Raw genomic sequence first — 24,353 nt, 5'->3', positions numbered from 1 at the left:
TCAATGTACTAACACATTAGCACAATGTCACAGTAAATGCGCCAACACTTACAGGAAGCAAAATGTCACAATGAATGCATTAAAACATAAGAACAAAGGCACAGCTAATGTGCCAACACTTAGGCACAAAGTCACAATCAATGTACCAATACATGAGCAGTCACATTCAATCTGCTATAACATATTTAAAATGAGCATGTTGAAACTGAAAACAAATTGCAATATCTGCACAATCTCTGAAGGACTTAAACCCAACAAGACTGATAACACACAGTGAAACTTGATATATGGAGTGAAATATGGAGATTCTCTCATAGATGGTCTTAAGTAAGTGAGATAGTTTGACAAGATTTATTACAGTTCAGCGAACCTTAAATTCAGCAGGTCCCATTTAAGTCTTAAGAGTTCATGACAGGGTAAGGCGCCAGCAAAATTTATTATCTAGGTAGAATAACACCTTTAACATGTTCTGACATCTTAACCCTGAGCTCCATGACAACCTGTGTCTATGGAGACACGGGTATTACTAGCTGGTATTATTGGAGTAGTCACTGTGATTCTTTGGCTTTGGTCTAGGTCTCAATTTTCTTTCTGCAAATTAACTGATCTTTCATTTAAAGGCTGAATCTGTGTCTGTGAGACTGGCCGAAAGTGTTTGAGTTTTTGAGTGGTGTTACAGTTTCTTTATGGTGTTCTTGGCCTATCAAAAATATAATAGTAATTTGGGGGCACTGAACTCATACTTAATGTCCCGCGTCCTTGTCTCTCCACGACCCCCCCCCCCCCACCACCACCCACACCCCCCAACCCTACACCAGTTCTTTGTTTCAGAAGAAGACCAGTCTTCCTCCTCAGCCAGTAAGTCTGGCACACACACACCCCCCCGGAGACTGGACATTGTGCCAGAGTCAGGCCTCAGCAAGGATAGCATCCCGGAAGATGCCTCGCCCACAGAGTGAGTCGCTGCCACCACCAGCACACACATGAACAGACACCCCCGTGTCAGCTCAACCAGCTAGAAAATTGAGCTGGTCATAATGCTGGTCTAGCTGGGTATGAGCTGGTTAACCAGCATGGCCAAGCTGGTCATAACGCTGGTCTAGCTGGGTATGAGCAGGTCAACCAGCTAGTGCTGGTAGCTTAACTAAGTTGCTGGTTGACCAGCCACCAGCTGTTTCAAAACATTGCTTGAGCTGGTCAAAAGGTCAAGCTTGGAGCTGGTCTGAACTGATCAACCAGCTAAACCATGTCGAGGTGGGAGCAGGTCTGAACTAGTCAACCAGCTACCAGCTGTTTCAAAACCTTGCTTGAGCTGTTTTTTTCAGCAGAGACACACACACACACACACACACACACACATGGCATAACCCCTCACGCCAACTGCAGCTCTTAACATTTCTTGCGGCATTATGGCAAGGCTCTAAGGACGTCACCAGATGAAATGTCAGCGGCAGGCTCTGAGGGCTGGGTGCGTTGCCATGAAGGAGGTATCCGCAGAGGCCCCTGGGCCATATTTCTCTGCCCTGAAGAACAATACCCCTCGACCCTTTCTTTTCATCTCTTCCTCCACCACCCTCTCTCGCTCACTCAAACTGCCCCCCGTCTGACCAGGACGGATGACGGCACGCTCGCGTATATATACCGCCGTCTTCCTCTTTTCCTCCTGCATCTGCTACCTCTCCTATCCTCTGCTCTCTCTCCTCTCTCTCTCTCTCTCTCTCTCCACCTGCGAGTGTGGAAGCCAACCTCTCACAGACGTCTTAGCTTCTCAGTCCCCGTGGATTGGTAGGGTGACCTCACGCACTGGGAGATAGAGACCAGTGTCAGGATACGGCGACTGGTTACCGCCGCGGCATCACCTGAGACCTCCCACCCCACCCCCACCCCCCCTTCCCCCGCGCGCACAGCGAGCCGCTGAAGCGTCGAGCACTTTCTCACGTGAGTAGCAGCGCTAAGGTAACGAGGCAGGCGAGTTCGAACACGTCGCTGTTACCCGGCTGGGGGGGGGGGGAGTCGCGGCGCGGAGAGGCTTGCCTTCCTGAAGGCGACAGCTGCTCTTGGCGTGAGCACAAGCGACTTCGCGAAAGAGGTTGCCAGAAGGCGCAGGACGTGTTCGGTTAGGTGCCGCTTATTTCATTAACGTGAACGTTGTCCGCGTCGGCCATTAAAACCCTAATTCTGAGCCGGCGAGAGGAGGATGGGCTCCCCCTCTGTGGGACTGCTTCCTCCCAAGGCTTCGTCCCATCAGTCCTAAGGGAGGTTTTCCTTGGCACTGTTGCCCTAGGCTCGCTGTTCTGCGGGTTTAGATCACGGTTTCCAGTGAAGCGTGTTGTGACGATTGTTTGTGAACCGCGCTTCACAAATAGATTTAGATTCAGTGTCACTGATTCAGTGTCACTGTGTGGTTGAGTGTCGCTGGCAGTGACCTGTCCGTCTGTGACACGCCGTGTTTACCGAAAAAACCCTCCTTCCTGGGAGACGCTGTGGTTACCTGTGGATCATCCTGTGGGACTCAACATCGGCACAGTCATGAGTCTCGCTTTTGAAGCAATCGCTAGTCTGCTCACTGCAAAAAAACTAAAATAAGTTTTTCGTTTTTTTTTTAATCTCATATTTAGACTTGAAGCGATATGTCTATAACCTTTTTAATAAAACTGTTGCCGATGAGGAGAGTCAGTTTTGACTCATTGCAAGATTGGCCAATGGGGTAGGAAAACTCGTCAAACAAACAGTACCTTAAAACTAGCTATAAATAATTTCTACTTGCAAGGGGGGCGGGGGGGGGGGGGGGGGGGGGGAATAGATGTTAAGACGGGCTTTTGTTGACAGTGTTTGTGATCGTGTGTCTCTTCCTCACAGAGAGCAGGACTCGGTGCCATCCCACCCGGCCCTCCACAAGGGCAGGAACGGGCTGTGGAGCCCCGCCCCTGTGGCCCCCGGCTCCCCGCGCTCCCTGGCCTCGGCCAGCCCCCCCGCCCGCGGGTCCGCCTCCTCCATGTCCAAACTGGGCGCGGCCGGCCGCAGCTACGACCTGCAGGAGCGCCGGCGCACGGGCAACATGACGGGCGCCGAGCAGGCCAGGTACCAGCGCATCCCCACCGACGAGAGCGAGGCGCAGACCCTCGCCAGCGCGGACCTGGACGGCATCAAGAGTGAGTCACGGGGGCGGGGCGAGTGGGGCGGTCACTAACAGGGTTAAGGGCCTTGCTCAAGGGCCCAACGGCTGTGCGGATCTCATTGTGGCCACACCGGGATTAGAACCGGCGACCTTGCGGGTCCCAGTCAGTGAATACTACTTACAATAGTGAGTTAGAGGGACGGGAGCAAGGCGTGGGAGGGGCAGGTGAGGGGGCGAAGGGTCACTTATACCCCCACTAATTTAAAAATATTACTGCCTTCCGTTTGAATACTACTTACAATAGTGAATTAGACAGGCGAGGGCAGGCGGCGGGGGGGTGGTCACTTATACCCTACTGCAGGGGTCACCAACCCTGGTCCTGGAGAGCTACTGGGTCTGCTGGTTTTTGTTTTCACCTTAGAAACGGCACCCTGTTAAGACCCAGGTAACCAGGTGAGGCGAGTTAGCTGTGTAATCATCTTGATAATTGATAAATTAAGTGCAGAGTAACAGCAAAAACCAGCAGACCCAGCAGCTCTCCAGGACCAGGGTTGGTGACCTCTGCCCTACTGTCTCTCGTACAGCTGCGCAGGAAGTAGTCTTCAAATGTTAAAAATATTAGTGTCTTCCGTTTGAATACGAGTTACAATAGTGAGTCAGAGGGGTGGGAGCCTGAAAATAATATTAGCTTTTTTTCAGTTATGGTTTACTTGAAATTTTCTTACCCCATTGATTAATGAATTACATCTGTCAAACTCTCTCCCCCCCCCCCCCATGAATGATAATATTTTAAGATTATTTGAGATTTTCTTCTTTTTTGGTTTTTGCAATGTATTACCTACAGCTGTGCAGAAAGTGGTCATCAAATTTGTCACATGAGCTTTTTGTCTGACATTCTCTGGAGATATCACTGTCATGTGCTGGGGTTTGGGGGTCATGTGAGAACCTGGAAGGGACTGGGTACATGACTCATCCATATCCTAGCACAGTGGTGCTCCAAACGCTGCCCCTCCTGTACCATCCTGTAGGCTTTCATTTCAACCCTAATTTTACACACCTGATTCTACGAATTAGCAGCTCAACAAGATCTCTAGCTGTTGAATGTGGTGTGCTTTGTTTTGGTTTGGTTGGTGTGAAAACCTACCGGTATATCTCCAGGAACAGGGTTGGGCAGTCCTGCTCTAGCCGTTGAATGCGATGAGCTTTGTTAGGTTTGGAGTGAAAACCTACAGGTAGATCTCCAGGAACTGAGTTGGGAACTACTGACTGTAAGCAGCTCTATTTATTTGCATTATTTTCCCCATAAAACAAGCAACAAGCTCTTTTCCGGTTCTAAGTGCTGTCCTAGAGGTGTTGCAATGGGAGACTCGTGGGGACTACCATACCTTTATATTATCACCATTTTTACTGTATGAATAGAATAAGTATTGAAAACAATGAAAACATCTGTGAAGGTTAAAAATGTGACAAAATCATTGAGCCAAGCTTTTGTTTTCACAACTTTAGTTTTCAATCTATTGATGCACTGTCCAAGCTCCAAGCTGTGAAACTGGCCCTCTCAAAGTAGCCTTTCTAGAACTGCCTAGAACTGTGAATTCTTATCTTATCAGATGAAATTTTTCATTTGTTTTTGACGCATTAAATTCTGCAGGAATGTCAGCCCTTTGAAAGCGGCCCAGCGCTGCCCACCACATCTGCCCTCCACTGTTTCTCTTTTGTTTGCCTCGTGTTCATATGCAGTTGTTTGTGCGCCTCTTGCGAGACGTCAGCAGAACAAAAGGCTGCTTTGACACGAGGGGACGTAGTGTGGTCTTGAGGAGCAAAAACAGACAACATATCAAAATACGTCTTCAGCAACGAAACGGAGCCGTAGAGACAGACTTAAGTGAGTAATGCTGGCTACGTTTTTTGCAGGAATGCTACGTGACTGGCAGCGCGATCGATGTGCGGATGCTGAAACTCACGACTCGCGGCGACTTGTGCGAGTGTGCGCTCGCTTTGGTGCCAGCTGAACTTTTAAAGTTGTGCTTTTTAATTAACTTCCTCCCGCCTAACGTCCCCACCCACTGGCGCTTTAACGCTAAAGCTGGGTAATTAATCAAACGCTTCCATTGTGCTCCTCCATAACCCGACCGAGCGAAGCGATTAGGTAACTGGTGCGCGCCCATGGTTTTAATCGGAGTGGAGGCGGGAATGCTTTGAAGAGGAAAGGAGGAAAGGGGATACAGCGGACCCGTGATGACACAGCGCTCACCGGTCCGTATTTCACCCGCGTACATCGTGTGAGTGGCGGGGCACCGCTGCTCTCTGACGTCCGGGACCCTCCCCCCGAAACCGCAGGGGGTCCTGGCCTGGCTGCACTGTTACATAACGGGGGCAGGGGTCGGTCATCTTAGCTGAATTGGGTTTTTTGTTTTTTTCAGGGAGTTAAGTAAACAGGCAAGGGTAATTCCGTTACCGTATGCTGAATGCCCTGGAACTGCACTTGTTGTCATGTAACAGCTCACCGTGAAAGTAGTCCTAAAGTAAAAGTAAAGCTTTTTTTTATTCAAAAAAACAACCACTGCAATGTTTCAATAAAGTATGGTGTGGCTGATGCCGGTTCTTAAAATAACCTTGTCAACAAAGTATTTAAAACACAACCCAAAATATATTAAAAGAAAGCTCAACAAGTTTATTTTTGGGCTTGACTATGATAATGTTTTTTTGTTAAGAAAAAAATAAGTCGCAGTAATTCTGTTTATTTTGTATAGTTAAATTATTTTAGCGGTATACCTGCAAGCAAATTCAATATTGAAGTGCTTTGCCTTTTAATACTCTTTGCTTTAATATACAATATATGTAAATGTGATGAAATGAAACTTGACTACATTCAGAAAAGATCCAAATTCAATGTTTTAATTACACTTGAGCCTCCTCTAAACTAAATGCAAGGAGCGTGGACCTTTCGGAATGCGTTAGATCTACGTTCCTTTGTTTTTAATCCAACAGACTGAAATAATAACACAATCCATTTCTGTTTGAAAGTAAATTGCATAGACAATTGATTGGGAAGGTCAGTTGATTTCTGGTCAGCGACAAAGTTGCAGCGACACACATTAATCACTCCCTCACTATACACAGTAAAATATTCAGTGTTAAATCAACTCAAACAGAGTATATGATCCCAGTTGGACTACAGGTACCCTGGTAGAGTTGAATTCTGATCACATTCCTCCTTCTGCGGTGGAGACTCTCCTCAAGGCTTGCGATAGTGTCACAGGCGTCTTAAATTATATTTTCCTCTTGTTTCCTCCAAAGTTGTGCAATCCCAGTCAGCCTGGGAAAGTAGCAGCGGGGTTTGGCGGCCGGTCAGCAAGGGGAATTATGGGATTTTTCCTCTCCTATTGTTCGTCCCGCGACTGTTTACACCTCCGCTCCCCCTGATGGAGTCGGAGGGGTTAGACCCCGGGGAGGGGGGCTGGGTCAGTCCATGTCCAGCGCTCACCGTGCAAAGATTATGACACGAGTGAGGCCAGGGAATGTTTTTAAGGGGACATAAAAAAGTTAAATATTATGTCTGAATGTTTTTGTTGAATAAAAAACAAAAGAGTGAGGTCGAGATCTCTGTTCTGTGTGGGGTTTGACCGGTTCAGTCACTTGGCAGTGTGAAGGGGCACTCGGTCAGAAATGGGGTGAATCCAGCCCTCTTCATTCCCCTGAAAGTCCACAAGATGAGGAGGTTTATGTGACCACACTGCAAAAAAAAAAAAGGCTGTCTTAAACGTTTTAGTCTTGTAATGAGATTTAGGGCCATTTTCACAGGCACAGATTAAGCCTAATCCTTGATTAAATTTTATCTCAATACAAAACTCAATTTAGTTCAGGACTAAACTTAATCTGCGTCTGTGAAATCGGCCCATAAAGTAAGTTCTTTAGTCAGAGTATTTGCTGAAAGTAAAGGAATATAAATAAGATTTTAAGTCTAAATATAAGACTAAAACACTTATCTTATTTTTTTTATGTTTGCACAGCATGACTTGTTGGCAGAAATCAGGGAAGGGGAGTTGATTGCTTTGCCCTGATTGGCTGAGATTCAGTGTGTGGGATGAGGTCATGGTGGGAGGTCCATTAATGTATTTTTCTCCATCTCAACAAGCAAGTGCCTTGGTGAAGGTCGAGTAATCTGTTGATGTTTTCTGTGACAGCCTGAAACCCACGTCCCTGTCGCTGTAGTTGCAGCAGCTCCCGTAAAACCAATGTCCAATCCTCTTCCAGTCAGCACGATGAAGATGATGTTTCACAGCGATGAGCGATGATGGTTTCTCCAGCCGAAGCCAGGGTGGAAAATTCATCACTTTGGCTTATTTATTAGCCTAATTAAGTTTTCCCAAACACATTTCAGTTCGCACCACCTGACACAACACTGTCGTGGGCAGTACTGTGAACTCAGGTGGAGAAATACGCCCGTACCATTGCAGGATGGAAACTTCTGAGCTCTCTTGAAACTCGGTGTTGGTCCGTCTTCTGATCAATTCCGCTAGCATTGCCCATTAACTTCACGAAAACCTGCCCAGGTCTGAATAGTTGTAGATGGAGAGATAGGGTCAGATATTTTTCAATACAGTAGATTGAATGTTTCAACATTCATCAACAGGATGAAAATATCAATTAGAAAGGTCCCACCCTGGTCCTTTTGTCTATTCAGTGGTACCAGTACAGATATGTGAACCCAGATCTTGTATTATTGTTTTTTCTTTTGTTTTTTTTAAAATAGCTGAGCTCAATGTGCCCTGCATCCATTCCATGCACTGTCCATTCTTTGATTCTGATGGCGCGCACTCTCCCCTCTCTCTCTCCCTCCTTCTTTCTTCTCCCTCTATCCCCCCCCCTCTCTCCCTCTATCCCCCCCTCCCTTCTCTCTCTCTCTCTCTCTCTCTCCCAGGTCACCGGTTTGAGGATGTCCCCGGCGTACGGCGTCACCTGGTCAGGAAGAGCACCAAGGGCCAAGTGGTGCACATCAGCAAGGACCACAAGGAGCCCAGCCAGCGCAGCCGAAAATTGGACCGCACCCCACATGAGGTGAGGGCTCCAGAGCTGCCGAGGGGCTGACGGGCTGGGCGAGCTCTACCCCCCACCCCAGCGAAACCCCCCACATGGTCCGAAAGCTGCGCACGCCCGTGTCAGACCTGCTAACGCACGCGTATCCGATCCATCGTGCACCAGTGTCCTGCAGGTAGCCGTTAGCGTAGCCATCAATCAAGCCATCGATCAAGACCCAGATGAAGGGCAACAGGTCGGCATTGCTGCTGCAATGCATTCCTACAATGTCACGTTAACAATATGAGGACGTTATGGGCCAGTTTCGCAGGTGCAGATTAAGCCTTATCCTGGACTAAATTCAATTTTGAATTGAGGGATATTATCTGTAAAAAATAATAATAATAATCAATTTAGTCCAAAGCTAAGATTAATCTGTGTCTGTGAAACTGGCCCTATGAGTTTGAGTGCTTTTAAGGCACTTTATAGGACCGCGGGGGTGATGAGTGTTAAAGGTGTTGACTCGAAGGTCCATGAAGAAGTGGGCAGGTCCAGTGAACAGCTCTAATTGTCCGTCCCCATTGAGGACTGACTCATGTTCTCCGATTGTCTCCATGAGACGAGAACAAAAACATGTTTTCGTCCTCCGCCCCTGTCCTGGCTCCCCGCGCATTCCCCTCCTGCTATTGGAGGGGAGGGGTGATGGAGCGCAGTTAAAAATGAATGAAAGACATCTTACCTTTCAAGCCGCGAAGAAAGCGCGGCTTAGGCAACCGGACACGGGATCTCCAGCCTGCCGCAATCAGCGGGCCGTGTTTTATTAATGGGGTTTCCGCCGGGGTCAGGGGGCGGGGCCTGTAGAGGAGTGGGCGTGCGCGAGCGAGCCCCTCGGACACCACGGTCGCGTTCGACGCACCCCTTACCCCCATTTCCCGTTCCCCCGACCGCCGGTTCCGTTGCGCTCTTCGTCCTTCATCCTCCTCCTCCTCGACAGGCGGGATGGTGCTGCTGGATTTCACCGGCCGCTTGGCCCGCCATCAGAAGGTGAGGCTACGGGGTCCGGTCCCGGCGGGAGAGTGCGCGCGCGTTGCCGCGCCGACCAGTGAGCGATCGAGTGTGTGGTGAACTTTAGCTCGCACCCGACTGCCGTTCGGGCACTGTAACTCCACACCTGTGTGTGAGTCAGTGTTTGTGTGTGTATGTGGGGGTGTGTGTGTGTGTGTGTGTGTGCGTGTGTTTGTGTGTGTGTATGAGTGTACGTGTGTGTGTACGAATGTGTATGCATATGTGTGTGTGTGTATGTGTGTGTATGTGTGTGTGCGTGTGTTTGTGTATGTATGTGGGTGTGTGTGTGTGTGTACGTATGTGTGTGCATATGTGTGTGTGTGTGCGTTTGTTTGTGTGTTTGTGTATGTATGTGGGTGTGAGTATGTGTGTATGTGTGTTTGTGTTTGTGTGTGTGTGTGTGTGTGTGTATGAGTGTACGTGTGTGTGTACGTATGTGTATGCATATGTGTGTGTGTGTATGTGGGTGTATGTGTGTGTGCGTGTGTTTGTGTGTGTGTGAGTGTGTGTTTGTGTATGTATGTGGGTGTGTGTGTGTGTGTGTATGAGTGTACGAGTGTACGTGTGTGTGTACGTATGTGTATACATATGTGTGTGTATGTGTGTGTGCGTGTGTTTGTGTGTGTGTGAGTGTGTGTTTGTGTATGTATGTGGGTGTGTGTGTGTGTATGAGTGCACGTGTGTGTACGTATGTGTATGCATATGTGTGTGTGTGTATGTGGGTGTATGTGTGTGTGCGTGTGTTTGTGTGTGTGTGAGTGTGTGTTTGTGTTTGTGTGTGGGTGTGTGTGTAGAGTGATTAATGCTAATGGCCGACCAGCTCGTCAGGAGCATTTAGGGGTTAGGTGTCTTGCTCAGGGACACTTCGACACAGCCCGGGCGGGGGATCGAACCGGCAACCCTCCAACTGCCAGACGACTGCTCTTACTGCCTGAGCCATGTCAGCCCCATAATCATGTAACACCTGAGGACAGTTTGTGCAGAACAGTTTAGAGCAGAAAATCACAGAGCAATAAGCTACGTGCTTTTCCATTGTACTTTACTTACAGGGAGGTCAATGCGAGAACACAACAGAAAGGAAAAACAAGATAGTGAAAAGGGTCAAGGAGCCTATGACCTGGAAGTAATTCAGAAATGTAATTGGTGTCCAGTGTTGCAGAGTTGGGTGTGTCTCATTGCTTCATTGGAAAGGTCTTGCCTTGCCTTTTGCAATGCGTGAGAGAGCGGAGAGTGGAATTTTCTCAGGTGGATCACTGTGACAGGGCCAAATTACATTTCTGAAAATTGCATTTAGGATGCTATCGCTATTGAACAGGAATAATCCTTGGGTTTATCTTATCAGTAGGTCTTTAGCCTACAGAAATGTGTTTTTTTAACATTGTGTTGTTGTTAACATGGTATCATGGTATCTTCAAATGTTTAAGCATGTGTATTGTATGCATAACTTAATACGAAAATGATCGTACTCGATGTTGACCTGACTTTCACATTGTCACACAAACAAAAATAATTAGAAACACACTGGATAAAATGAAAAATTAGATTGTGCACAACCCTGTTCCTGGAGATCTATCATGCACCAGGGAGCTCAGGTTCAGTAGACTACAACAGGCATGTCCGATCTTATCCAAAAAGGGCTGACGTGGGTGCAGGTCTTTGGTTTAGTCCAGTAGAATCAAGTGTTATTGCTGCACTAAAACCAAAACCTGCACCCACCCCTGGCCCTTTTTGGATAAGATCGGACATGGAAGATACCACCATCTGCATCTGCAGTGCCTTGACCGCCATATCTCTCTCCCTCTCTCTCTCTCTCCTTTTCTCTCCCTCTCCCTCCCTCTCTCTCCATTTCTCCCCTCTCCTCCTCGGCTCTGCGTGCTTCCCCAGGTGTTCGTGGAGCTGAACGAGCTGATCATGGATAAGAACCAGGAGATGCAGTGGCGCGAGACGGCGCGTTGGATCAAGTTTGAGGAGGACGTGGAGGAGGAGACGGACCGCTGGGGCAAGCCTCACGTGGCCTCCCTCAGCTTCCGCAGCCTCCTGGAGCTCCGCAAGACCATCTCGCACGGTGAGGAGGAGAGAGGAGCCGGGAGGAGAGAGGGAGAGAGGGAGAAAGAGGGGGGCCGGGGGGGGAGAGAGGGAGAGAGAGGAGCCGGGAGGAGAGAGGGAGAGGGCGTCAGTATCATGAAGCAGGATTACGGAACAAATCCGGGGTTTGCTCAGTGCAAGTTATCCACCTAACTCCATGACCCTGCATGGTGATACCAGTCCCAGGATAAAAGATGGGGAGTGAGGCACAAGCATAGAATAGGGACCTAATAAAACATTATGAATACCTACATAAACAAATTAGATGCATAGAATGTGCATAGCTGCTGTTATTTCAATGTTCTGTCACTAGTGGGCGCTATGCTGAGACTGCAAATGCTGACCTGGGCCATGTCTGAATCAGAATACTTGCCTACTATTAAGTATACAAAACTTGTGTACTCTTTACAAGTATGCCGATTCGGACAAGGCCCTGGACATTTGTTTGTGCTAATGAATAATACTTTTTTTTGTTCCTCAGCGATCAAAGGGCCGAGGGTAAGCCAGCAGTTGAGGACCCTTGGTGTAGAGAGAGCAGGTGGAGAAAGAGTGTGAGAGAGTCAGACAGAGACCCAGATGAAGATATTTAAGGACAGATGAGGAGAGTAGGACTAATCAGAAGGTCTGGGGAATTCGGGGCCAATTTCCTGGTAGTCGGGTATCAGTCTGTAATTATTCAGGCAAAAACAGCAAGCATGGGCACTGACTGTCTCATGCCCTGAGTACTGCCCCTGATATGGTCTGCTGTAGAGGTGGAAACTCTAGAACTGTGCTAATGAGCAAATCCAGGTGATTGGAACCAAACACTGGGGACTGGGGAGGACTTGTTTCTTGGTCTGCTGCAGTACGGTAACCCAGGCGATGGACGCTGTCGTTGACGCTGTCGTTGCCTGTTGTGCGTTCCCAGGGGCAGTCCTCCTGGACCTGGACCAGAAGTCCCTGCCCGGAATCGCACACCAGGTGGTGGAGCAGATGATCATCTCTGACCAGATCAAGGCTGAGGACCGCGCCAACGTCCTGCGCGCCCTGCTGCTCAAACACAGGTGGGCCGGACTCCCCGTCTCCACGGCGACCCGCCGCGCCTCCCCCGAGACGGCCCATTTACCGCCACTTTGGGCTCCTGTAGGGCATGCACAGGCTGGCCTACAGCAGGGCTGTCAAACTGCATTCCCAGGGGGCCACGGTGTCTGCAGGTTCTCCATGGCTTCCTTATCATCAGTTGGCAATTAAAGTGTTGAGCAACACCCACTTTTGGCCTGTCTCCTCCCACTTCTGGGAAAATACTCCAATTAGAAAACGACTACCGTTACATTTGGAGAAGCGATGTACAATTATAAAAACTCGTCTACCAACCTAAATCTTGACAATGAACAAACTAGGCATTGACTCACTGGTCCCTGACACTGGTCCCCGTCTTGCAGTCACCCGAGTGATGAGAAGGACCACAGCACCTTCCCGCGCAACATCTCAGCCGCCAGCCTGGGCTCCCTGATGGTCCACCACCACAGCACCAACCACATCGCCCAGACCGAGCCGTCCGTCACCGACCCGCTCATGGGCAGTGGCGGGACCGGCCCGGAGAACGACGCCCGCATCGACATGGAGAAGAACGAGGTAGGGCGGTGCGAGAAATGAGGAGCGGCTGTGGTGGCCGAGAGCGTGTCACTGTGACCCTGCAACTGCAGGACAGCAATTTAGCAGTGGTAGTGTGCCAAATGTCATGCCTTAGCACAATATGGGGTGACCTGCCAGGCGCATCCATCCATCATTTTTTCTAAACGGTGAGGTGGGAACCTAGCCCAGTATGCAGGGGGGCGAGAGGCAGGAATTCACCCTGGACAGGTCTCCTCATCCATCGCTCCACCATTCACTCATACATTCATACCTACAGGCAATTTAGACTCTCCAGACCTGCATGTCTTTGGACATTGCATTACATTATTGGCATTTGGCAGACGCTCTTATACAGAGCGACATACAGTTGATTAGACTAAGCAGGAGACAATCCTCCCCTGGAGCAATGCAGGGTTAAGGGTCTTGCTCAAGGGCCGGACGGCTGTGCGGATCTTATTGTGGCTACATCGGGATTAGAACCACCGACCTTACATGTCCCAGTCAGTTACCTTAACCACTACGCTACAGGCCATCTGGACTGTGCGAGGAAACCACAGTACCCTGGCAGAAACCCACACAGAATCAGCGAGAACATGCAAACTCTGTGCAAAGCTCTGTGAGAGGTTCTCTGTATCTTGCTGGTCACTGCACAACTGTACCGCGCCTGCTAGGCACACCCTGGGGTGGACGTGTGTCCCGGGGCAGGTGGGGGCAGTTTGGCATCAGCCGCAGCTAAGGCTCTGTCTCTGGGCGTGTGTTCCCGCAGAAGGAGATGCCTCCAGTGTTGGGCATGCACCGCTCCAAATCCAAACATGAACTGAAGCTGCTTGAGAAGATCCCTGAAAACGCCGAGGCCACAGTCGTCCTCGTAGGTGAGTCTATCAGCCAAGGACACAATAAAACCGGGAAAAAAAGGATACACAGTTTGATGCAAAGCACTACTCCTACAAAGCACCCGCACATTTCAGCTACTTGAGTGTTAATAGCTCCCCCTTGTGGATGATTTTCAGTCTGCTAAATGTGAGCAATAGGTGAAGTGTACAGTTAAGTGAGTGGCTGTGTCTGAATCGGCGCACTTGCCTGCTATTGAATATACTCAATATTAAACTTGCGTACAACTTCTATACTCAATTGCAGGCAGCGTGGATTTCCTGGAGCAGCCCACTATGGCCTTCGTGCGGCTGCAGGAGGCCGTGTTGCTGGAGTCGGTTCTGGAGGTGCCGGTTCCGGTCCGCTTCATCTTCGTCCTGCTCGGGCCCCCCAGCACCAACATGGACTACCACCAGATCGGTCGTTCCATCTCCACTCTGATGTCCGACAAGGTGAGGCGGGTTTGGGGGGGGGGGGGGGGGGGGGACGAGGGCGGCCAGGATAGAGGTGATATGAAAGAGACACTCAAGAGCAGAGCTGACTGCAGATCAACCATCCTGTAGGTTTTTACTTCAGCCCTAACAACGCACACGTCATTCAGTAGCTAAAGATCTGGTTGAGCTACTAATTTGTGGAATGAGATGTGCCAGATTAGGGTTGGCATACTCGCTGAGGTACTGAATGCTATCACTACAAGGCCAAAGATTGTGACTACTTAGAAGGCATATATGAGTTCAGTAACTTAGTTTGTATGGAGTAATTAGTGATATGCTCAAAGATCTATACCAGGGGTCTTAGATCGTATCCAGAAATCCCTGTGTGGGTTGGAACAAAAGGCTGCACCCACACTGGCCCTTTCTGGATATGACGGAGGAGCCCTGTTATACATTTGCCCCGTTATACATTTGCCCCATGAGTCAAGGTCAAGCCAAGGCCAGGTCAGGTCAGGTCGTCACCTTCGTCCGCTCCTTCCACAGCACTTCCATGAGGCGGCCTACCTGGCGGACGACCGCCAGGACCTGCTCAATGCTATCAACAGCTTCCTGGACTGCAGCATTGTGCTGCCTCCCTCCGAGCTGGGCGGGGAGGAGCTCCTGAGATCGGTGGCTCGGTTCCAGAGGGAGATGCTCCGCAAGAGGGAGGAGCAGGAGGTGAAACTGCTCGCCAAAGAGCCAAAGAGTCCAGAAGACAAAGGTACAGAGGGAACCCAAATGTGAACAATGCAATGTTTAGCGACACCCAGGAAGAACCATCTCCTGTAAGGTTCTGCAGTGCCCCAGTGCCTGGATAGCCACCTGGATAGCCACTGTTCAAAATGATAAAGTCTGCAAGTGTATCTTTCTACTTATCTTGAACATAGAACAAGTCAATCATTTGTGGTTCTTGTACTGTTTTTACAGTAAACACAAGTGGCATTCTTATATCAAGTTCACTGGAATTTCATCAATCAGCATATTGAGCAATCATTGTAAACAACTTTTATGTCTCGTTATTTCTCTTTCCTGTATTTCACCTCTGCCTCTGTGCGAAGCTCTCCTTGCGCCCTTCAAGCCTGGAGATGATCCACTGAAGAGAACGGGTCGTCTCTTTGGGGGCGTGATCCGGGACGCCCGCCGCCGGTACCCCAAGTACATGAGCGACTTCAAGGACGCCATGAACGCCCAGTGCATGGCTGCGGTCATCTTCATCTATTTCGCCGCCCTGTCGCCCGCCATCACCTTCGGGGGTCTCCTGGGTGAGTCTGGGGGGAGGACAAGGGGGTGAATGAAGCATTGTGGAAAGGTTTCCAACTATTCAGGGCCTGATTTGCTAAGACCTTTAGCATGTAAAAAACCTTTTCACATGCAAATAAGTATATAACTGGGGGGGGGGGCATTGGCTACGGTGGTAAGAGTCATCGTCTGGCAGTCGGAGGGTTGCTGGTTCCATCCCACCCTCAGCAAGACACCTAACCCCCAAATGCTTCTGACGAGATGGTTGTTGCCTTGCATTGCAGCCAATCGCCATGTGAGTGTGTGTATGAATGGGTGAAAGGTGCTCTACAAATGCCGACCATTTACCATTTAACTAGTAACAGAGCCAATGATGGATTGCAAAAAGACTACCATTGAAAAACACGGTAATGGTTTTTCGCATGCTTAAAGGTTTTAGTAAATCAGACGCTCCTTTTTCTCTCCCTCAGGTGAGAAGACGGACGGGCTGATCGGCGTGTCAGAGCTGATCATCGCCACGGCCGTACAGGGGGTGATCTTCAGTATTATAGGGGCCAACCCGATGCTGATAGTGGGGTTCTCCGGGCCCGTGCTCGTGTTTGAAGAGGCCTTCTTTCAGGTGAGTTTTCCACACGCAGCGGGGATTCGCGATGAGCTGCTGAAGTGTATATCATCAGCTGTTCATGACATTAAGGGACTTCTGCAGCCTTCATGTGCTGATCACTACCATTATGAAACAGTTGGGTAGTGAAAATTACTATGGAAGCATAGCATTCAAATCTTTATGATGAATGCATATTGCCCATTAATGGTTTAATATTCTCTGGGGTTTTTTGGTATGTTGGCAATTGGTGTACGGATATTAAACTTTAGTAAGGATAATAAATTGTGAAACTATTTATGGCAACAGCTTCTCTATATTGTCCTGTCTGTGTCCTGTCTCAGAAAGTAAATGTCCTCTGTATTTTGTTGGTTGGATGAGTTAATGGGTGGGAGAAACACATGGCAGTACTTTTCATTTCTGACCTCTTAAGACTTTCCACCTCTGAATCTATAGTTCTGCAGATCCAATGGGATGGAGTACCTGACTGGTCGGGTCTGGATCGGGTTCTGGCTCATCATCATCGTAGTGCTCATGGTGGCCTGCGAGGGCAGCTTCTTGGTCTGCTTCGTGTCCCGCTTCACACAGGAGATCTTCGCCTTCCTCATCTCCCTCATCTTCATCTACGAGACCTTCTCCAAGCTGGGCAAGGTGGGAAGGGGCAGGGAGGAAGGAGGGGGCTGGCAGATTTGAACTTAGGTGGACATTTAACCTTTTGAAGGTTAGGTTTTTTGGAACGTTTTCTGGAACAGTATTCTAGAACTTCACTGCTTTCAGTTACTAGTAGTGGTTGTTACACATCAGCATTAGAATGTACACTTAAGAACATGCTATTCACATACAGTGTTTATGATCATACATCGTAAAGGGTTAAATCCGAACCACTCAAAACAGGTCACGGAGGCCTTGCTCCTTGACTGATCTCGTGCACAATTTTAGACTTTATTCAGACCGATCCAAACGGAGGTTTCCCTCGTGTTCCAGTGGTTTTAGTGGTTTAAGGAGAGCCAGGGAACGTGCTGGAATGTGGCCCTCCGGGATGAGGATTAGGAAGGCCAGCACCACAGGCTTAGGCATTGTGGAAAATGGAGGGAAAAAACAGGCTCACTGAGCAAACCTCCTTTCACTCGTGCATCTTAACCCGTAACTGTTCTGGTAAGATTCATGGAAATACTCTGTTTCCACTCTAGTATGAATGATAGCAGCAACATTTTTGGATACAGTATGCAAAAGGTTACAACATTCTTACATAAAGTTAAGAACATTCTAATCCTGTATTTGTTACCTCACACCTTAGGGGGTTGGGGCAGCCTGTAGTGTAGTGGTTAAGGTACATGACTGGGAACTGCAAGGTCGTTGGTTCGATTCCCGGTGTAACCACAATAAGATCCGCACAGCCGTTGGGCCCTTGAGCAAAGCCCTTAACCCTGCATTGCTCCAGGGGAGGATTGTCTCCTGCTTAGTCAAATCAACTGTACGTCGCTCTGGATAAGAGCGTCTGCCAAATGCCATTAATGTAATGTAATGTAATGTTAATAGAAGGGGAATTGGTTTAGACCACGTGAAAGCTTGTGTGATCCGTACAGCAGTTTGCAAGCAGTGTCATCAATATGATTAATCACAGATTCTACAGGTCGGTGTCCATTTTGGGGCTGAAGTGGGATGCTCACCACAAGGCTCTGTTCCCTTCTTGCAGATCTTCCTGGAGCACCCTCTCCAGCGCTGTTCCCTGGACAACAGCACAGCACAGAACAGCACAGGAATCCCATTGCCGGGCAACGCCACCGACTCGGGCCCCCCCAAGGTTCTGGCGGAGCCGAACACCGCCCTGCTGTCCCTGGTCCTCATGTCCGGGACGTTCTTCATCGCCTTCTACCTGCGCAAGTTCAAGAACAGCGCGTTCTTCCCCGGCAGGGTGAGTGCGAGGGTGGCTCCGTGTTTCACTGCCTCAGCTCTGCCAGCAAACTGACAGCACTTACACAGACAGCCCTGTCCTCGGCTGTAGAAGTGGGCAGCAAAATGTGTAGCCTGTTTGTGCAAATTTTCACCACGTCTACAGACATCGAAAGTAACGAACGTTGCATTTAGACATGATGGGAAAAGTATAGATGGGATGCTTTTTTCTGAATAACAATTAGTTAGAATTCCACAGTGCCAAACGTTTAAAGAAAATTGTCTCTTTCCTGCTCGGTAGCCCCCAGATCTACTCCGGTATTGTTTTGTAATGAAGTAAGGTGGATCATTCAGGGGTCAGAAAGTACAGGAAAAGTTGTTTCTTCCACCCATGAACTCTGATTTCACTAATTCTACCTCCTGACTGAAGAATTGTGCTAATTAGCAAATCCATGTCTTTTGAACAAAAGGGTTTTACTTTCCAAACCTGGATTTTCCACCTGACTTCTTTCCGCTGAGTGCTTGGCAGCCATTTGTAGATTGTGGTCCAGCCCACTGACTGTCCTCTGTCCCGTCAGCTCCGCAGGGTGATTGGAGATTTCGGGGTCCCCATCGCCATCCTGGTCATGGTCCTGGTGGACTACAGCATACGGGACATCTATAGCCAGGTGAGCGATCTCACACCTTCCGCTGTCAGACAGGTGTGAGATCACAAAGATGTTCTTAACTGAACATTCTAATGCTGATGTAACAACTACTGGTCATTGAAAGCAGTGACATATAATTTTGATAACCCTAATGTTCAACGGGTTGACGCTGTCTAGATGTACAGTAAAACCACAGGGTATCTGCTGCTGACGGCAGCCTTCTGGTCACGTGTGAAGCTGAGCGTTCCTGTTCTCGTTTCCGTTCCCGTTCCGTAGAAACTGAGCGTGCCGAGTGGCTTCTCGGTGACCAGCCCGAAGAAGCGTGGCTGGATAATCCACCCCCTGGGCTCGGATGGCCAGTTTCCCATCTGGATGATGGCTGCCAGCATCCTCCCAGCCCTGCTGGTCTTCATCCTCATCTTCATGGAGACGCAGATCACCTCGTGAGTGCCTTGAGCCGCTAAGGTGTGAGGTCACAGATGTGTGATTAGAATGTTCAGCCAAGGACTGTGCTGATGTCACAGTCACTGCTGGTCATTGAATGTTACGGAGTTCTAGAACACTGACTTGGAATTTTGAAAAAAAAAAAACAACCTTCCAAAAAACCTTCTCTTGAAAGGGTGAAGGCCATATTCTCTCTCTATCTGTGTGTGTTTAGCTGCAGTTCAGTGTCTCACCTCCTCTCCTCTCACCCTCCTGCCTCCCTCTCTGCTCCCAGGCTGATCGTCAGTAAGAAGGAGAGGATGCTGGTGAAAGGCACAGGCTTCCACCTGGACCTGATGATCATCGTCACCGTGGGCGGGATCTCCTCACTCTTCGGCCTCCCCTGGTTGGCCGCGGCGACCGTACGCTCCGTCACCCACGTCAATGCGCTCACCGTCATGAGCAAGGCCGTCGCCCCCGGAGACAAGCCCCGCATTCAGGAGGTCAAGGAGCAGAGGGTGACCGGGCTGCTTGTGGCCATTTTCGTGGGTACGAGTTCAAAGCCGGTCATTGGAGATACATCAGTGTACAAAGTCAATAACTAACGCATTGATTAGCTTGGAAACTTCTCGTAAGGTGTCTTATGTTTTCTCCTGCATTCTATCTCTCGTCTCCATCTTCCCTTTTCTCCTCCTTCCTGTCACTGTCCCTCCCTCCCTCCCTCTCCCTCCCGCTCCTGTCCTCCTCTCTCCTTCCCTCCTGCGCAGGCTTGTCCATCGTGATCGGAGACCTCCTGCGGCGGATCCCCCTGGCCGTTCTGTTCGGGATCTTCCTCTACATGGGCGTGATGTCCCTCAACGGCATCCAGCTGACTGAACGCATGCTGCTGCTGCTGATGCCTCCAAAATACCACCCCGACCACACTTACGTCCGCAAGGTGAGTCCACACACCACCGGGCATGCATCTGTGTAATTGCATGTATAACATCTCAAACAGGGTGTGTTGAGGTACCAGGTTATCCCTTAAGAGGGAGATGTGTGCTCGTGGGTGTCGGTGTGCTGTAACATGGCTGACCCCGCTCTCTCTCTCTCGCTGTGTGTGTGCAGGTGCGGACCCTGCGCATGCACCTGTTCACGGGGATCCAGATGGTGTGCCTGGCCGTGCTGTGGGCCGTCATGTCCACCGCGGCCTCGCTGGCCTTCCCCTTCTTCCTCATCCTCACCGTGCCCATCAAGATGTTCCTGATGCCGCGCATCTTCTCCTCCCGCGAGATGCAATGTGTGAGTCATCCAGCAGGGGGCGGCAGTCCGCCGGAGGCCCTGCCGGGCTGTTCTGCGCTTATATAAGGCTCAATCCACATGTCCAGTCTTCTCCGCACATGCAAACTGCTGAACTTCAAGGTACAATGGGTCATTTGGACTTCTAACGGTCAAGAGAGGCAGCAACAATCACCCTCAAACCACAACACTGTTTATCCCTCCCGCTTCTCTGTGAACACACTGACGTTGAAATGCCATCGGCTGTGACAATTTTCAACCAATGAGCTTGAATTATTGAACAGCTATACGATACGTTTTGGTACAGAGCGCTAGCCTGTCAACTGCATATTTTGAAACCCGAATTTAAGGACTATAAACACAGGCAGAGGGTGAGTCAACATGTCAGTGAGCCTTTTTCAATGATAGGAAGGGATTTACAATGGTCTTGGAACAATATTTGAACACAAAAATCTTACCTATTGTACCTTTAACGGGCTTGTTTCCATGAAGTCCGGAGTGGCAAGGGCTGCCAAATTCTAGCTCATGCGGGGGCTCATGTGGACTTCCAGAGATCCACTTCGATGGAGACCCACAATTCATAGCAATACGGATGTGACGACATAAAATACACCAAGGAATAATAATAGAAGAATCGCAGCAAAACAACCAAAGAAGGTCTTCCAGTGCATGCAATACATACTATAATTCTTATAGCCTAAATGTATACTTATTTGCAGACATTGATATATTTTCCATTTAAAAAAGATTTAAATGAGGACTTTTTAACAGCATGTATAGTAACACAATATGGCAGTTAACCTGTTTGTTTTATGCATCTTTTATTTTCTCTCCTTGTCTGTGCTGCAGCTGGATGCCGATGATGCGGAGCCCACGTTCGATGAGAAGGAGGGGCAAGACGAGTACTCGGAGATGCACATGCCGGTTTAAGACACGCCCCTTCCTCCCGCATCCCTCTGAGTGGCTACACCGACCTGCCAGTCACTCAGCCGGCTGGCCCCGCCCACCGAGTGAACGACCCCACTCCCTGTATATTCACAATCGCTTTTCCTTTTTTCCGAACATTTCATTTTATATTTGTAACCACGTTTCTTTTGTTTGGCAATCATTGTTATACTCGGTCTTCCTGATTGATTCGTTTAGGTGTAGTTTTCAGGAAGACGAAAGTGGGGGTGGTGGGTAGATGTTGAGGGGCAGAGAAGGGAACTAAAAGGGCGGGCTGGTGGGAGCATGGGGGAGCGAGGGGCGGAGCTACTAGCAGGTCATGTGGTATAAGCCCCCCCCACGAGTCCAGTGCCGCACAGCCGCACAAACTCAACGCAATCGAGCTAAGCCAACGCAGACCCAACGCAGTCGAGCTAAGCCAACGCAGACCCAACGCAGTCCAGCTGACCCAACGCAGACCCAACGCAGTCCAGCTGACCCAACGCAGACCCAACGCAGTCCAGCTGACCCGACGCAGACCCAACGCAGTCCAGCTGACCCGACGCAGACCCACCTCAGTCGAGCTGACCCAAGCGCTCTCACACGCTACGCTCACAGGCCGGACGGGGGGAGACCGCCATCTTCAATCCCCCAGCTGCCCAAGCCCTTTTGATGGACCGGCTACTTCATCCCTTGATGTCACAAGCTCATGTCATCGCCATTCACGGAAAGGGGCGAGCGAAGAAGGCCTCTGCACATTTACCCCCACCCCGTGTTCAGCCTCAGTGCTCTCATTCTGCCGCGGCAGAGCAGACCGCAGCGTGGAGTGTGCGGAAATTGGCACGCGGTAGCCACGTGACTGCAGAACGTACCGGACAGACCAGCACAGAAATCATGTATTCGGTCAGCTCTGATGGTGCATTCACAAGACCAAATCTCGGTGCCTTTGCATTTAAAAAAAAAAAAAAAACACTGTGTCCGTTCACATTTGACATGCAGGAGTAAGCAGAAAGTATGCATGGATATTTAAATTGGTCAAGTACTCCCTTCAATGCCACATTCATGTCCGTAAGTGTGGATAAGGCTTGCATGGCTGTGTACATTTTGTACATTCAGGCATTGCTTGTGGCTAAATCCTACCAGTACCAAAGAGGCCACAACAGGACACTGTGATTGTGCATGTGTGGCGTTATAGTGGTTAGGGCAGGGAGGGAAGGGGCGTATACGAAAAAGGGGGATGCCTCTAAATCACCGGAGAAAAATAGGCAGCAATAGGATGGTTCCTCAGTAGTGTCGCTGGTCTGTAGCACTAACCTGCTGTCCACAAGGTGAACATAGAGAGGACCTCTCCTCTCAGTAGGTACTTGAATCCACTGCATGGCACATCAGTGTCTGCCATGACGCCGCCTCGCCAGCAGAGGGAGACATACAGAGAATGTACAAAGACGAACCCGTCGTCACTGTGACTGTGCGTATTTAACACTCAGTGCTAGGTCACTCTCCAGATACGCTGCTTTCCCGAGAACAGTGCAGATAAACATCTACGCTCTGCGATTCACTCGAATGCTTTCTTCTTTTACCAAAATCCTTTGTTTGTCTCCGTGCCTCCTGAGAATAGGCTGCTCCTGTGGCTTGTGATTTTTTTTTTTTAAGAAGTAATTTTTTAAGTAAATGTAAGTCGTTTGGCCTATAAACCTAAAGGAACCTTCTCTGGATCCTTGTGAAGTAGCTGTTGAGATACTTTTTTTTTTAAAGCAAAAGTAGCTGCTTTTCACGTTCACAAATTTGCACTCGCAGCCTATGTTTTTATTGTGAACTGACTGAACGTGACATATTACTGCGTTTTCTTCTAGAGTATTGCTACAGTTATGTGTGCTTTTAATAGGTGCCTTGTCGACATAGAAAACCATTCTCTCTTCACTAGTATTATTTGCACGACGGTCTGAAAGTTTATTTTACGGAAAATCCTTTTGTTACACACTAAAATCACAGCGCACAATTTTAAACTCTCGTAAAAAACACTGCTGAAATTTTGCAGCCTGGTTGTGCCATTGCTATGGCAACGTTTGGAATGTGTCCGTTTTGGACGAGGCTTTTTCTGCTCACTTCGCCACGCAACCTCAAGCAGAGAAATGTGTGTGGGCAGACTCAAAATGTCTTGAAAACTTCATGATACACTGAGGAAATGTGTTCACACACTAGGCTCTGCAGTGTAACCCTGCCTTGGCTACATGATTCCTGTGAGTGACAGTGGGAGACATGTTAGTGTAAGGAATGTTACAATACTTGTGAGGACATATGGCCTGATGAGTACACTACATAAGCCACTTTCCAGGGTGGGGGGTGGGCGATGTTATTGAATTCTTTCTTTTGTACCTGCTTTTCGTCTAAAATGTGCTCACTGAATCTGTTAACGATCGGTCAGAGCATCTAAAGGAATTATGGATGACTGAGGAGTCCAAGCCTGGGGTAAAGCTTAGCTTTTCTAAATTCTCATACATTATTCTTCTGCTGGGGGAGGGGGTACCGCCTTAAGTAGTCACCTTTTCCAGAATGGCCACTGGCCTGTAATTAATGAAATTTACGTATATGTAGAGAGAGCCGATACCTTAACTTGCAGGCTCACACTTGTGTCAGACTCTGACCAATTCAGCTAGTTTGGGGGCATGTTTTGGACAAAAGCTGATGCAAAAAAAGAAGAAATACATAAAGCAGGTGGGTGGGGTGTGTGCAGGAAGCATCAAAAAGTTTGAAGGGAATATCAGTAATAGTGTTTAAAACATGTGGGTCGATTTTAATTTTATGGTCCTGACGATGTTTTTAATGGTTACAAACGTTTTAAAGCTGAACTGAAGTCGAATGGGAGATTCCATTCACTACTGCACACAAGACTGAATTGTGCTTCTTGATAAATACACACGGTGTGGAGTATTTTGTTTGTTTTTTGTTTGAATGAAGTGTTGGGGAAATAGTATGGTTTGTGGAATGTGTGTGAGATAAGGGGACGTGGGTTCAAATCTTGCAGGATTGGGGGTTGTAAAAAAAGAAAAAAAGAAAGAAAAGGTTTCCCCAAATTCCTGTCTCATGTCCTATTGCCTGTGAAT

General features: G+C 48.9%; 1 protein-coding gene across 2 annotated transcripts in view; it reads left to right on the top strand.

The window, feature by feature from the left end:
• Window positions 1-23,559, top strand: part of slc4a2a (solute carrier family 4 member 2a) — a 53,500-nt gene extending 29,941 nt beyond the window's left edge. For both annotated transcript variants that reach the window (XM_061254018.1, XM_061254019.1), the window contains 19 exons: window positions 819-955; window positions 2,860-3,152; window positions 8,043-8,179; window positions 11,087-11,267; window positions 12,195-12,330; window positions 12,709-12,901; window positions 13,668-13,773; window positions 14,039-14,223; window positions 14,749-14,965; window positions 15,303-15,506; window positions 15,954-16,102; window positions 16,541-16,735; window positions 17,781-17,999; window positions 18,556-18,645; window positions 18,901-19,067; window positions 19,343-19,596; window positions 19,815-19,984; window positions 20,155-20,328; window positions 21,175-23,559. In XM_061254018.1, the coding sequence (XP_061110002.1) occupies window positions 819-955; window positions 2,860-3,152; window positions 8,043-8,179; window positions 11,087-11,267; window positions 12,195-12,330; window positions 12,709-12,901; window positions 13,668-13,773; window positions 14,039-14,223; window positions 14,749-14,965; window positions 15,303-15,506; window positions 15,954-16,102; window positions 16,541-16,735; window positions 17,781-17,999; window positions 18,556-18,645; window positions 18,901-19,067; window positions 19,343-19,596; window positions 19,815-19,984; window positions 20,155-20,328; window positions 21,175-21,255 (3,288 nt within the window). In that variant the 3' untranslated portion in view covers window positions 21,256-23,559. The remainder of the gene's footprint in view (window positions 1-818; window positions 956-2,859; window positions 3,153-8,042; window positions 8,180-11,086; window positions 11,268-12,194; window positions 12,331-12,708; window positions 12,902-13,667; window positions 13,774-14,038; window positions 14,224-14,748; window positions 14,966-15,302; window positions 15,507-15,953; window positions 16,103-16,540; window positions 16,736-17,780; window positions 18,000-18,555; window positions 18,646-18,900; window positions 19,068-19,342; window positions 19,597-19,814; window positions 19,985-20,154; window positions 20,329-21,174) is intronic.
• Window positions 23,560-24,353: the final 794 nt, after the last annotated feature.

This window comes from Conger conger, chromosome 9, assembly GCF_963514075.1.
Source record: "Conger conger chromosome 9, fConCon1.1, whole genome shotgun sequence".
Taxonomy (NCBI): Eukaryota; Metazoa; Chordata; class Actinopteri; order Anguilliformes; family Congridae; genus Conger; species Conger conger.
This window is presented reverse-complemented; position numbering and strand designations above follow the sequence as displayed.